Source organism: Vulpes vulpes, chromosome 13 (assembly GCF_048418805.1).
Source record: "Vulpes vulpes isolate BD-2025 chromosome 13, VulVul3, whole genome shotgun sequence".
Taxonomy (NCBI): Eukaryota; Metazoa; Chordata; class Mammalia; order Carnivora; family Canidae; genus Vulpes; species Vulpes vulpes.
Window position 1 is genome coordinate 42,101,707 of NC_132792.1, and position 13,734 is coordinate 42,115,440.

Consider the following 13,734-nt stretch of genomic DNA (forward strand, 5'->3'; position numbering starts at 1 on the left):
TTTTGTCCTACATTTCAGTTTCACATCCATGAGAAATTAAAGCAAAACGAGTGAGGAATGCATTCTGCAATAAAAGGTCACATGAATGTCTATCACATCTGTTTATAGTAATTATGAACATAATTAACATAAGAATTACAAATGAAATAATGACAAGCTGAGCAATGAGATATTATGCCATAATGGTCATATGTTGGAATTCTCACATTATAGCACACTAGAATTCACATACTCAAAGAAAGAAAGAAAATGCTAGATTTTTATCTGAATTAATGCCTCCAAACTTATCTGCCTGGGGCAGATGGACTTCTTGCTTTTATAGGAAGGTAACCTATTATTAAGAAAAGAACTAGTTGAAATGAAGATTTCCAGTCTCCAGCTTGGACTTTAAGACAGCTGTGATTATAGAAACCACTTTCTGTTGTACACTTATTCTGTGATTATACTTCTTGATTATTATATTGCGCTTTTTTTTTTTTTTTTTTTTTTTTTGAAATTGAAAGCTTTGCAGCAAAGTGTTTGCTTTGGAAGAGAGTCATGGATTCTTCCCATTTGAGAATTGGTTGATCTTTTCTAGAACTGTGAGCCAAAAGTCAATGAACAAACAAGGTAGTAATAGAAATACTGTGCATTTACAAAATGAGAACATTGACAGATGAGCTTTTGCACAGTTTTCTTCATGCCTTTAATGTTTGGATGCTTTTAAAAGAAAAAATGTAAGACTTCTCTGGGTTTGAGAGTGGTGGTGCATTGTTTTTTTTTTTTTTTTAACAGCATTTGGTTTTTCCTCCCAAAGAGCATGTAATGGAAAAATCAGTGGCCTTTGTGAGTGGTAATTTTTTCTTCCTAAGAGTTGTGTTGGATTTACAGGCATTTTGCATGTAGCCTGTGTCCAAATTGATCTGACTGAAATGTGATAAAGAGGAAGGTCTGTGTGATTGCCTCTGGTTATTCTGAATGCACTTCTCTATAACAGCTAGGGAAAAGGTGAAAGGGGAACTTTTATGAGGACTAAAATGATACTCCAGAAATCCGTTATTAAATTTAAAACATGTTAGAATGACTGATTTTCACCCATTTAAAGTTCACTTGATTTTGTAATGTGCCCTGCCAAATGGCTCACTTCCTACTCTCCCACCCCTCTCTAACAATTGAACCTGGCCACTTTTTGAAGATTTATGGAGAAATATTACCTTGTTCTCGTCTCAGTGATACCACGAGGTTTTCCACATTATTGGATTACTGGAGGATTGTGGCGGACCCCTTTTTATCTGACATTCATTGCATGACAAGATTTTTCACACACGCCCTTCCCCCACCTACGTCCAGCTTATGCTCACTTTGCCTTACCTGTCAGATTTTTCCGGATTCTCTTCTGGGCCTGGGCGCATGGGGCTGGGGCAGGGGGTGGGGAGCCTACTACCCATAAAACTGGTTTTTGGTTCAATGTTTTGGAAAGGAGTGCTTGATTAAACAATGCTTCTCATCAAATTTGTGTCTAAGAGAATCTCTTCCTTTTTTTTCCCCCCCTCTCTCCTGCTGGCCTCATGCTTCCCTCCCCGCCCTTTACCATTTTGTCCCTTTACCCCAAGACCCGTCCATAAACTATGTTACAACCCAAACTTTCACTGTGGCTGCAGCTACAGTGTATGTCATGAACAATTATGCAGTTTATTGGCTACTTCATTCTGAACTTGCTCTTCACACTGCGGTGAGAGCTTCTTAACCAAGCTTCAATGCCTGGAAATACAACACAACCAAATACACCCCTTCGCCCCCTCCCCCAATAAAATAACCTTCTTTGCTGCATTATCTGCACTCCATTAAGGATCTGATCAGATGTTCAGATTGTCTGATGGGCGCATTTAAAAGTGAAAAGGGGCTCCCATGGGACTACTCAGGTGTATCTCCCCCCCACCCGACCCTGACGGGGTGGAGGATGAACTCTGGTCTGACGGAGGAGCATCAGCCCTTGCTGGTTCCCTGATTGATTCTCGGGCTCTGGGTGGGTGAAGCACTGTGAAGCAGCTCAGGCCGAGATTGATTACCTCGATTTCAAATTCCCACCTCCCAAATAGACTCTCGGATGTACACCTAGGGGAACCCCCTCCTCCCCCCCCCCCCCCAATTTCTGGAGGTGGAGCAGGTCTAAGAGTCACCTGTAGCTCCCAATCACAAGTGCTCCTCCTCATCGCAGGGATGCTGGCTGCACGGGAGTCTTCTGCTGGGACGCTTTGGAGCCCAAGGGAAGCTGTTTTACATCTGCTGGTGTGGGTGGGGAGGGGTGGAATTTGGCGCGGGGATGGGGGGGGCGGTTGTTGGATATTGGGGCCAGCAGAGCAGCGGGACCAGGCCTTCCCCTCCAGGTGGGTCTGCAAGACCGCGGGGAGAGCTGTGAGGGCTCCTTGAGGTTTGTCTTGCAAATTGTGGCAAGTGGGCTGGAGGGGAGGCGGTGACGGTTCATTGTCATGCTCTGCCCCAGAGGGAGCTCCCCGTCCCTCCCGACCTTGACAGGTTCTCCCGGAGGTGTAGTCTGGCCCTGGCACGGGGGTGAGGCAGTCTGCTAGCCTGGGTTCCTCCCCTTCCCCTGGAGGAGGGGGCAGTCCAGGGCGATGGCCCCAGGCCATCACCCCCCACCCCACCCATCCCAGCTGGCTCTGGGGTACCAGGCGGCCATGTGGCCCCCCTCCCCACGCCCTGGGGCCCGAGCCCCCACCTCCTCCATCCCTTTGGGTTTCTCCTCTGCAGCCTGTGCCTCTCCCCTCTCTCTCCCTCTCCCTCTCTCCCTCTCTCTCCCACTTTTCCTCCCTCTCCCGCTCCGTCTCACACGCACCCTCTGTTTATTTTCCTGCCTCCATCTGGGCCCTGCTGATATTGTAATCACCCTGATGCACGTTGGCTCCTCTCCTCTCCCTCCTGCGCTCACACACTCACTCACACACAATGTGCCATCCTGACAAGCCTTTTACTTCTGATAAGCTCCGATGTGTGTTTAATGAATACAAAGCCGCGGTCTGGGTGCCGCCTCGGCTGCGGCCGCCTCTCCTGCGCTCCTTTGCCAGAAGGTAATCTCCGTGAACGGGGAGGGGGAGGCGGGGAGGGGGGCGCAGGGGTGGGGGGGCGGGGGAGCTGCTTTTCTCTTTCCCTCTCTCTCCCTTTCCAAACGATCCAGAAGTCGATAAGAGCAGGAGAAGTGAAGATGTAACATGTTATCTGTCGCTCCTCTTAGCTGGCGGAGAGAATTTACATTTAAAGATTAGCGGAGAGAGAAAGAGAAATCTGCCTTTTGTTGTGCGGGGTGAGGAGGAGGCATCAGTCCTGGCCTGGCCGCTATCTCCCATCACCTCTGCGACCCAGACAGGACTTGGCGAGGTGAGATGACCCGTTGGGGGGGTGGGGGCTTATCTGTAATTGGGTTTAGTTTGGGCCAGCCTCAGTGGGTGTAAAGGGATTCGATAAAGGACTGCGGGGGGGGGGGGGTGGGGGCACACACACAATAGGTTATTTATTGACTAAATGCTGAAGCCTTGAGATTGGAGAGGGGGAGAGGAAAAGCTGCTTTCACAACTTGCTGAGTTTATTTTAATTTTTATTTCAAGGCGAGCCTGTCCCCCCCCCCCCGGGTGCAGGGAAGGGCTTGCAGAACTTGGGCGAGATGGAAGGAGCGCGATGCCTTCTCTGCATCCCCTGCATCCCCTGCATCCTCCGCACCCTCCTCTCCCCCCACCCGGCCCTTTTCAGGCTCCGTCTCCCTCCTTTTACCTGCAGTTGCCATTCGCAAGGGGGGTCGGTTGGATCTGCCAAGTGGAAAGGGCAGTGGCTTGCTTTTTTTTTTTTGGAACTGGTCCTTCGCCTTTGGGTTTTGTGTGGCTCGTTTCGAATGGGTGTTGAGCTGATGCTGACGGTGGTCCTCGAGCGAGGGAGGAAAGCGAATGGATGGAGACTACTTTTAAGGGTCGATTTGACGGTAGGGGTTCATTCAGCATGCTTCAGAGCAAAAAAATAAAAATAATAAAAAGGAAATAAAAAAGAACCCCAAACCCATCATTCTGATGCTGTCCTGTTAGATTTGTATGTTGCCTTTGAAACGCGGGATCTTTTTTTTTTTCCCCCTCCTTGGAGTGGGTTCAAAAAAAAAAAAAAGGAGTAAAAACATGTTTTATGGACTCCTGAGTGTATTTCCAAAAATTACAACTTTGTAACGTTCTGAAAATGGGGAAAAGTGAACAGAATTGTCGTTTGCCTCATCCACGTCCTCAAGATAGGTGTTTTCCTAGGTGAATGGGATCCAGTAACTAAAAGCCTAATTAAAATTTGTTTAAAGCTGGGGGGGGGGGGCATGTTTCCTTGTTGACAGCGGCAGATCGATTGGGTAAGACAATAGAGTCCCATTATTTCACTTCCATTGACTGAACATACTGACATTTCAGGTTTGCTGTTGCCTCAGTGAGCATGATGAAACACTGAAATTCACAGACCCACTGGTCAGAGTGGCACATGCTTTACTGTATGTCATCTCTGCCTTCAGGTTACCTTGTCACCCAGGCAGAATGGGGACGGACAGCCTGGAGTCCTTTACAAGGGGTAGAGCTCTTTTGGCTAAGAAACTGGCGGGCAGCCTGGCTTGGGAGCATCTTTAATTTTACCCAGAATCGGCTGTTACAGAGAAATAGCAGAATCGGCTGTTACAGAGAAATAGCACTTTTATTGACAAATCTGAGAAGCGTCCCAGCCATTAATCGTGCACATGGGACATACGAGAATACCCATTTTCAAGATTGATCTTCACCTCCTCCGGAGGTGTCTACGGGGAGTGGTTCGTCACACCATTTAGGTGTTTATCAGCTGGTGCTTGGGTGAGAACTGCCCTTCCCTAGTCCGGGGTGCTCAGACGTTCAGGCACCTGCTAAATCTCTATCTGATAAAAACGAACCTGTAAGGCCGCTTCCAGAATAGGGCCTGACTTGGACTTTTTTGTTTCTGGATTACTTTTGGCGGGTGGAAAATGAAAATGGGATGTGTGTATTTTATGCCCATAGGCATGCATAGACAGTAATATGTAAAAACGAACATGAGTACATTCCAGGCAGAGGCAGAGAAAATAGTAAGTATTGTCCTTATCTACTTAGTGTAAACCTACCCTTGTATACATTTTGCATAGTCTTTGCATAACACAACTAAGTATTAGATGGAATAGAGTCAAAGAAATGTGAGTCATACAGAATGAGTATAGGGGAAAAAAAAAAAAACCAGGAGGGACTTAACATATTTTTTAAAAAGTTTAATGAAAATATAAAACTATTATGAATGTGCTTTATACACAGCAATTGTTGCCATCAAGTAGGCAACTGATGCCCTTTGCAGTGTTTAGAACAAAACTAGTCCTTTATACCATTTTCATGAAAATGTTAGGTTTCTATTTGATCAGCAGGTGCTGTTGAGATGAAAGCCATGTGTAAATTTTCAGAAGGCCAAAAGTGTCAATTCAGAAAAGGAAAGTGATAAGAGAAAATGCAATCAGTTTTCCTGTTTTCAATTTGTGCAGGATTTGAAGAGCTGTTTTGTTAAACTGCTACATCTGCTCCAATATGAATATTGAACTACTTCCACTAAAAATAACAGCCTATAATTTGGAAGCTACTGCAGTCTTTTGTTAGTGTGAGTGGGTTATTTAAAAACAAAAAAAACAAAAAAAAAATAAAAAAATATAAAAAGACAATTTTCTATTCTGACAATCTCTTGCTTAATGTGCATTTTCATTTGTTGGCACTTTTATCCTCAACAGATAAATGGTATTATGCAATTAGGACCTCAGCTTGTTTGACTGTGAAAGAGGTTTCCATAGGTGACAATGCTGGTAATATATAAAGGGTCCACACAAAACAAAATTCATTTTCAAATAATCTGTTTAAATATAGTTATTTAAAATGAGATAGCTATTCCTTACATTCTCGAATACTGCAATTTTTAACTTATTGCTGACTATTGTAGCAAAGTTAACACTGTTCTGTTACATACTGAACATTCTGTGATTTATTTCACCTTTAATATACCTGCAAATGTAAGTTTAAACTAATCAGGGATATTTTACCTAACAGGGCTTTCAGAATAATTTTTTTTCATGCTTAAATAAAATGATTAAATTATGCTTGAGTGCCTGCATACAAAAGCCTTAGCTTCTATAGTACTGCTAATCAAATAAGTTTTATGGACAGGGAAAGCACCACATTAGAGAAAAATTGGATGCACTTTCCTGGTGACGTTTCTGGGAAAGACAAGTTCTTTCTAAATCCTCTAGTATTGATTAAGAAGAAAACTCTATCACGCATCTGAAATAATCGTAATAAACAGAATACTTCATCCCTCTAATGAGAACCCGAATGGCTTTGCTAGCCGTGTGATGCTGGGCACAGAGACTTAAGGTGGAAGGAAGACTGATGAAATTTGGATCGGGTTCAATATTGACTCTATCCACAATTGCTGTTGGGTTGCCTTGTGGCTGTAGTAATTTGTCCAGGTTGAGAGTGATCACTGCTTAGGATCAATTAGAGGCGGTGTAGCTTGTGGCTTCACCCTTGAAAGGCCGGGCACACTCTTCACGGCTAAGCTCAGAGTATCTCCAGAATGGATTAAGGGGAGGACAGACATTGGGATGCAGTAGGATGGTGGATCTTAAGAAACGCAATGTTTCTTCTGCACCACCAACTGCAAGGAGTGGTCTTCTGAGGACCGGTATGGAGTGTGGGAACCTGTGATCACGTGTACGTGGCCAGCCCAAGAATGATGCTTTCAGGCAGCCTAATTTCCAGTTTGAAGCCAAACCGTGGCATGTTGTGCTGGCATCTCCTTCAGAGGCCCGGGCAGCCACGTGGGTGTATTCCCTGCCACTGCACCCACTACTTTGCCACTCTCCAGAACTGGGGCTGGATCACATCCCCGTGGAAGAAAAGTGTATTTCACGGGGGCACAACCCCGTCATCGGTTGTTAGATGGTTTTGTCCTGAGGCCACATTCAGCGGTGGAGCCTCAGTACTTTGGAAGGCCTCAACAGGGGGGTTCTTGTGACTCTCTTCAGAACCTTCATGCTTTAACAAATGATGCCCAGGCTCTGACATCAGAACCACCCAGCCAGTCGTGCCCCACGGTTGAGGTTTAAGGCGCAAGAGAGACCCTCCTGTTTGAAGAAGGTTGACACCGTCAGTGCTGCTGAGATCCACTAACGTTGTCGCGGGCCGTAAGAGACCTACTTTTAAAAATCCCCCTGCTTTGACGGTTCTAATTAGATTACCTCCTAATACAGCCCATGAGGGAATAAAGCAGGCATTTGTTTCATAGATTTCATACCGGTCAAGCTCTCTAAGGCAAATCACGGTTGGGGTGAATAGCTCCTTTAGAACATAGATCTTGGTGAATGAGCCCACAAATGTAAAAATTTCCCATTTGTCCTACAATCTCAGCCCCTCTAAGTGCCTTAGGGAATGTGATGGACTAGATTCATTAATCTTTTGACAGCTGGGTCATAGACCACTTGTGAGTGTGCCTGGGCTTTCAAGAGCTGCCCCCTAGTTGTTGGTCTTGGGAGAGAGAAGAGGAACAGACTAATGTTAGAGACGTACTGTGAGCCTGGAGTTACCCCCCACATGTGGTGCCATTGCTGATTTTAAGTAGATGACAAAGCAGCACCTTACTTCATTTCGAAGCCCGGCCAAAGTTGCTCTTCTGGCTTGACCTTTGCCTCAATATGGAAAAACCGAGATTCCCTCCTCTTCCCAACTTAATTACCTACTTGGTTCAAGCTCGAGACTTATTTTCTGAATACCTGGCTTCATATTCTCCATAACATTCTCCATTGTTATCTTGGGCCCTCGCCCCAGCCTAGGAATCACTAGCCGACAGACACCCTTGGACGCACCCAAGTGTATGCCAGTGTGTATCCCCCCAGTGTGTCCTAATCCCGGCTTTTCCACTGCTGAATTCTGTTCGCTCATCAGAATACCACCTTCCTGAGCTACACTGAAGCCATGAGGAATCAGGCTGTTCCCTTTATTGATCTCAGTCAACACCCTGCAGTTGGCTTCAGCCCAGTGTGCCCATCCCTGGTGCTCGGTCCCTGCCCGTTGCTAATGGCAGTGTTTTCATCTCCACGTTTTCCAACCAGCCAAGTCCAACTTCCTGGTCATTTCCTAAGAGGAGAGGGGTTATGCACCATTTGGAGTTTGCAGGTGTAGTTACATAATGTAAAAAAAAAAAAAAAGTGTGTATTATAGAAAGAAGGACACGGTGTGTGTGCATCCCCCCAACTCATGAGTAAACTGGGGTTCCCCTTCCAGTGCAGTCACTTCTTTGCTGCATAACTTGGGGTACGTGCCACCCTTCAGGTGCGTTCTTCGGGAGTGAAACAAAGGGCAGATTCAGTGATCCTTAGGCTTCTCAGCTCTCCTATGTATGAGTCTGTGTGTGATGCTGGAAGTGGCTTTCAGGAATTTCCCATGGTAAGGTGAATGAAGAAAAAAATCCTTAATTTTTAATTCTGAGTATAGGGGGCGCTCCTCGCCTCTATATGGCTGGGAGATGGAACCAGTATAGGACATCAAGATCACCTTACCCTTCTCCATTGTAAAGGAGTGGCCTTGAGAACAGGGGGCCGTTTTTTCCATAGTCATCCTGGACCTTAGATGACTGAACCTTCAGCTCTGACTTACTATCCCTTTGTAAAAGGTGAATGAAGAAGGCACAAGTCTGTTTATATGGGGAGAAGGAACTGAAGATTTCAGGTTTTGTTTGGGGAAGAGAGCCTCCATGGATGGTTTCACCTCATGGGTGCTGGACAAGATGAACTTGGTGTTGGGTGCAGGGATGAGTGGGTAAAAGCTGGTGTGGTGGTCATTGGTTGTCCTACGAGGCATTGGCCATACCCCCACAGTCTCCAGGTTGGGACCTAAGTCGCTGGGCAATTTAGAAAATGACCTCTTGACCATGTTTTGGAGAGAGCTTGGTAAGTAACAGCTTGTTGAACCAGGATGCATTAACATGGTTAGGAATGGGCTCCTACGTAGGAAGGACTGAAGTTGCCCTGTCCCATTGTCTGAAGAAACAGTCTGCCGTCGGTTTTAAAAGCCCAATTATTACCAGTAACCTTTTGGTTTCTTTTATAAATTTTTTTTATTATTATTTATTTATGATAGTCATAGAGAGAGAGAGAGAGAGAGAGAGAGGCAGAGACACAGGCAGAGGGAGAAGCAGGCTCCATGCACGGGGAGCCTGACGTGGGATTCGATCCCAGGTCTCCAGGATCGCGCCCTGGGCCAAAGACAGGCGCCAAACCGCTGCGCCACCCAGGGATCCCAACCTTTTGGTTTCATACTTTAATCTGTACACAGTTCAGACGTTATTGGACGATTAATCCTAGTTTGCAAAACTGTTAATAATGAAAGCGAGCTGGATATCTTGGGAACTCAGAAGCCGTCGCGTTCTTACGATTCCGATTGGACCAAGGAGGAGAGCCCCTTGTCATCATCCAGGGTGGCAGTAGAAACTTCTGTTTACTCGGAGTATCCGCAATTGGCAGGACTTGGAAGTGATGTTAATGTCATCATCTGTCGTCAGAAATGGAAGCCACAGGAATTACTGTTGCTTCATAGGTCGTAGGAGAGTTGTGTGTTGGCATTCAGCGTTCAGTGGGAGGCCAAACTGAAGTGTTGTGTGTGTGCGTTTGCCACGGAGGAGAATATCTTCAAAGTGTGTGTGTGCCGTGAGCTCTTAGCTCAGTCTGGCTCGACTGGATTAATACTGCGTCCGAGAAATTAGAAGGTGCCATGAGAGGTAAAGGCGGTTTGTCTGAAGCAGCTCGAGAGCCAGGTGGGCACTAGTGAAATGAGAAGAAACAAGGCCGGAGCAGTGATGAGGTAGAGGTGGTTGGCACAGCACTAGGGGGGAAAACTAGCGTATGATGCGATTATAAGGAGGGCTCGGGAGGTCCCTTCCATTAGACTTTCAGGGAGTGCACCCGGTGATGCTCAGGTAGGAGACCCGAGAGATATCAGGGAAGTAGGTAGGACATGGCACCTGTAGGGGCTGGTGTCGGGTTGTGCAGGGAGCCAGCACAGTGGCACTGCAGAGAGTATTCTCAATGCACATCCTGTTGGCAAAGAGAATACCCGCAATTGGAAAGTCATCCCCAACCCCCCCACCCCCTCACCCCGACCCTGGCAGGTGTTCTAAGCATGGCACAGGTGGTGCTTTAAGGACAAAGTCTTAGAAAGCAGGTGGGCCTCTCTGGTTAGAACTCGATGGACTGGACTCCCTTCCCTAACCTCAGGATCTAGGAAGATGTGAGCTGTAAGACAGGTCATGAAAGACTGCTAGTTTATTTTCTGAATCTATGCATATGTTATGTACACAGTGATGAGCAAACACAGCTGGGAAGAACAGCAGATGATATTGGGACTGGAACTGTGGTGTTTATCAGACTGACACAGTAATCCTCCTTCCCCTGGAAGTGTTCTCTTTAAGTGACTGTTAGGATTCTGGAACTTTTATCATGTGTCGGGCCAGTCTTCTCTCCTCCCTCACCCCGTTGCCTACCTGTCTCACATTTTCATTCTCATCTGCAGTTAGATTTACGTAGAGGGGAGATCCATGTTTGACCTCTGGTGGGAAGCAAAGGTGGACAGTTGTTTAAAGGTTCATCCTCTTGCTTAAATAAGGAGAGGTAGGTCTGTTCAGGTCTAAAGGGAAAGTAAGTGTGATCGGTTTCCACCGACTTGTCCAAGGCAAGCTTTGAGTCGGCTAGAGGAGTGGGTATAAAATGGCAGAGAAAAAGATAAACGAGGATGAGTAAAATGGGCAACCAATTAAACCTACTTTTCCTCTGTTTGAAGAAAAGAGTATGCTCGTTGGGTAGTCCTGGCAATGACCCTTTTTAGAGTATCTGAAAGAAGACATGTCTACTCTTGGCTGGCAAGAGTTAATAAATTAATGAATCAACGGATGCCTACTATGTGTAAAGCCATGTGTGAGGATGGAGACACAGGCTAAGTAGTAGGTTTGTGTACATAAAGGGGGTATACATATGATCCAGTGTGTACTTGAGTGATGAGCCCACCCAGGACAAATAAAATTGCTACATAAGATGGTGAGGCTTAACGGCCTAACCGCTTTAAATGGTACAGTCAATGGGATTTGAGAGGAGGGGAGTGAGCTGGAATTTCAGTTTGTCTTCAGACAGGATTTATCAAAGTCAAGTAATTATTATAATGGTGGTGTGGGGGGTTGTAAAGTAGGAATGTGGAGTGCAGAAAGCCAGATGTGGAAGAGGCATTCGGAGGGCCTTTGGGGTGGAGAGTGAATTGAAGAATGTGATTGTATCAAAAAGGACCCAAGGGTGATTATTGGGAAATAAGCAGAAAGATCCTAAGTGTCTTGTCTATGAAGCGTGTCGATTTCAGCTTTATCTTCTGAGGAAGCCAGGAGTTTGGAAAACTGTGTCCCGTGGGACCCCCTCAGGGTGGAACTGGGCATGAGGGGCGCCCCACCTGGGTTTGCACCTTTTCCTTGGTCTTAGTCCTGTGAAACCAGAACAGTTCTGCTGTGATGACAAATTGCTTTGTATGTTCGGTTTTCTAGTTGGGCTTCATTGGGACAGAGGATGCCCCCCAGTGAAAGGGGTGTCAGTAAAACCAAAGGGAAGAGGCAAGGGGAGGAAGCCGTGGACCCAGTTAAAGTTACGTTTCTCAAGAGTTGGTTGCACTGTGATCAGTTGGTTGGGTCGGAATAGAGGAAGGCCCGGAGGCCAAGGCCAAGTGGGAAGCTTCTGGCAGCAGGATGACCAGGATTGAGTTTGTGGGATGGAAAGAAAGAGGCAAGAGGTGAAGGACACAGCCGAGGGGTAAGCGTTAGAACTCGGTCGTAGGGGTGTGTTTAGAGAAGCTAGAGTTGACCACGTGGAGTCTGTGTCCAGGGTACTGAGCTCGCCAGAATTTTTGATTTTTAGATTTACTTATTTATTTGAGAGAGAGAGAGAGCATGTGAGTGTGCAGGAGCTGGAGTGGGGGCGGGGGGGTGGGACAGAGAGAGGGTCTTGGGCCCACCATCCGCTGGGCCCTATGTAGGGGGCTCAGGGCTCGATCCCACAATCCAAATCGTGATCGAGGGTTGGATGCTTAACTGACCGAGCTCCCCAGGCGCCCTTAGCTTGCCAGAGGTTATAATCCCTTTGGATGTTTAAGGAGCAGCTTCCCTACCCCTCGTGGGCTCGGAGTCTCCTGTGACCCCAGAGGCAGGGGCCTCCTTGAGAAAGAGGCCTCCAGCCCATTTGGACAGCCCCGCCCCGGGGGTCCTTGTGTTCTAGCCACTTTTGCAAATGGTCATGGGGCTGTGAAGTGGCAGGTGTGCCTTCAAGAGTCCTGGTTGCATGAGGGTCTTTATTGATCTCTCTGGGACCTGGCTCCCTTACATGCTTTGGCTTCTTGCATGACTTTTAACCTGTTCTGAGGTTCCTTCTGTTTTTGTAGGTACCTTTGGGCCATGTTGGGGAATAAGAGGTGGTCAGGTGGGCCGGGTCTGGACCCCTTGCCTTTCTACTGGGGCAGACTTTGTGGGGACGGGGAGTGGGAGTTGTTTCAAGGGGCCTTTGAACCCACGTTCATTCATTAGGTACCCCCAGGGTGGTCTCGCAGACCATGCAATGACAGTTTTCAAATATACTTTAAACAAAAATCACAAAAATGAAAATAAAATAACAAAAATATGTATTGCAGTTTTACTGAGCTACTAGAAACTTGTCTTTATTTTACAGGCAGCTGATAGTAAACAAATTACTGTCCTATGAGGGACCACGATTTTTTTTTTTTTTTAAACGAGGCCGCCTATTGGAAAAGTAAAGGAATCCCTTGATTAAATCCTTATGATTAAGTTGCTTGCTAATCATCTCCACTATTGAAGGGATTTTAGTTATTGAAAGTAGCAACAACAAAAATCTACCAGTTTCAGGACTTTTGGGGCTGCTTCTCAAGGTAATACCGTGTTTTGTCCAGTATCATTTAATTTGCAAACATACTGGCACTTCTTTCTTTATTTACTCACTTACTTACTGAGGAGGGGAGGGGCCGAAGGAGGAGGAGAGAATTTTTTTTTTTTTTTAAGATTTTATTTATTTTAGAGATAGTGTGCATGAGTGGCTGGGGGGGTAGGGCAAAGGGAGAGGGGAAGAGGGAGAAGCAGACTCCTTGCCCAGCAGAGAGCCCGACACAGACTTGATCTCAGGACCCTGGGATCATGACCTGACCTGAAGTCAGAAGTCAGACACTTAACCAACTGAGCCACCCAGGTGCACCTCCCCCCGCCCTTTCTTTTTCTTTTTTTTACTTCTTGAACCTGAAGCAGATTTGGCGTTCGTGATTTTGTTATAATATCTGTCAGAATGGAATGTTTTAAGTCCGTTTGTCAGGTGTCCTCCAGAAGAATTAGTCACGGGCAGTCAAAAAAGGACCTCAGCATAAAAAGCAACCAATGGTGTTTAAAAGAATGAGACCGATTTCTAGGTGTTGAGAGGCCATCATTCCTGAGATACATTGTGAGATGGGAGAAGCGGAGAGCAGAACAGTGTGTCCAGTATGTGACATTTGTCCAAAAAAAAAAAAAAAAATAGGCATACGCTTCTACTTGTGAAGATAGGTACAAACATCTGACCAGAGTTGTTTCTTTGGGGAAGAAAGTGAGGCCCAGGCATTGGTG

At 46.3% G+C, this 13,734-nt stretch overlaps 1 protein-coding gene across 1 annotated transcript in view; it reads left to right on the forward strand.

Moving 5' to 3' along the window:
- Positions 1–2,831: 2,831 nt before the first annotated feature.
- The window catches only part of RUNX1T1 (RUNX1 partner transcriptional co-repressor 1), a 130,830-nt gene continuing 119,927 nt past the window's right edge, over positions 2,832–13,734 (forward strand). The window contains 4 exon segments of the mRNA XM_072734340.1: positions 2,832–3,039; positions 3,041–3,065; positions 3,230–3,313; positions 3,316–3,372. Of these exon segments, the coding sequence (XP_072590441.1) occupies positions 2,944–3,039; positions 3,041–3,065; positions 3,230–3,313; positions 3,316–3,372 (262 nt within the window). The 5' untranslated portion in view covers positions 2,832–2,943.